This window comes from Octopus bimaculoides, chromosome 23, assembly GCF_001194135.2.
Source record: "Octopus bimaculoides isolate UCB-OBI-ISO-001 chromosome 23, ASM119413v2, whole genome shotgun sequence".
Lineage (NCBI taxonomy): Eukaryota > Metazoa > Mollusca > Cephalopoda > Octopoda > Octopodidae > Octopus > Octopus bimaculoides.
Window position 1 is genome coordinate 8,041,626 of NC_069003.1, and position 1,258 is coordinate 8,042,883.

Below are 1,258 nucleotides of genomic sequence, written 5' to 3' on the forward strand. Positions count from 1 at the left end.
ATATATATATATATATATATAGTTACTTCTGTACTATTCTGACCAAATACACATGTAAACTCGGATAAAAACATAAAGATACTACTTGCTTATCAGGAATTGTACGACAAATAAGTATAAGAAACATGGAACTTACCTCGTCTTTGCACCAAGGAACATGCCAGTATTCGTGTAGTAAGGACAAGCCAATGTCATATGAACTCCATCTTTTTTCAGAGAGCTGAGTTCTGACCTCAAGGCTTCATCGAGCCCAACACAAGCAAATTTACTGGCACAGTATCCTGTTAGTTTGTTCACACCTATTACACCAGCTGTCGATGAAATTGTGACTATATGACCAGAGTTCCGTTCAATCATCTTGGGAAGAAAGGCTTTGATGGTCTGGCGAACAAAGAACAAAAAAAAAAGAAGGAATAAATACAAACGATGATGAAGAACATGAAAAATAATAAGAATACTCTTGCGGGTACTTGGTGATCTGCGACCTCACCGGTGCTGGTGCCACGTAAAACGCACCCAGTACACGCTGTTAATGTTAAGTGGTTGGCGAACGCTAGGAAGAATATCCCGCTCTGGAAACCATGCCAAAGCAGACACAGAACCTGGTAAAGCCATCTGGCTCGTCTGTTCTTGTCAAACCGTACAACCTATGCCAGCATGGAAAAGGGAACATGATGACAACCTCGACGACGATGATGTTGATATGTAGATGCGAGAAGACGGTGAGGGATTGTAAACAAACTTAAGAGTAGGTTGTACATCTAATCACGATTTTGTTCTACTCTGACGGCCCAACGTACATCGTTGGATCTCAGTGACAAAAGCCTTTATAAAACTGTTGCCACTCCCCCTGTTTCCATAGTGGGTTCCAGTGATAAGCATGGCAAAATGACTGGTAACTATTTTGACCGCAAGCTGTATGTCAGAGTATCAAATCCACTGAAGGCTGGCCCGGGGCTACAGTAGAAGACGCTCAAGTTGCTACGCAGTGGGACTGAACCCGGAACTGTGTGGTTGGGAAGCAAGTTTCTTATCAGACAGCCACGCCTGCGACTACAGGGACGCATAGAATTCACTAATTAAATTTTAGGGGTTACTTGTTACTCTTTTACTTGTTTGTCATTTGACTGCGGCCATGCTGGAGCATCGCCTTTAGTCGAGCAAATCGACCCCAGGACTTATTCTTTGTAAGCCTAGTACTTATTCTATCGGTCTCTTTTGCAGAACCGCTAAGTTACGGGGACGTAAACACACCAGC

At 43.0% G+C, this 1,258-nt stretch overlaps 1 protein-coding gene across 1 annotated transcript in view; it reads right to left on the bottom strand.

Moving 5' to 3' along the window:
* Positions 1-132: 132 nt before the first annotated feature.
* The window catches only part of LOC106880148 (retinol dehydrogenase 10-B), a 1,991-nt gene continuing 865 nt past the window's right edge, over positions 133-1,258 (bottom strand). Inside the window, exon 3 of the mRNA XM_052976144.1 lies at positions 133-381. Within this exon, the coding sequence (XP_052832104.1) occupies positions 133-381 (249 nt within the window). The remainder of the gene's footprint in view (positions 382-1,258) is intronic.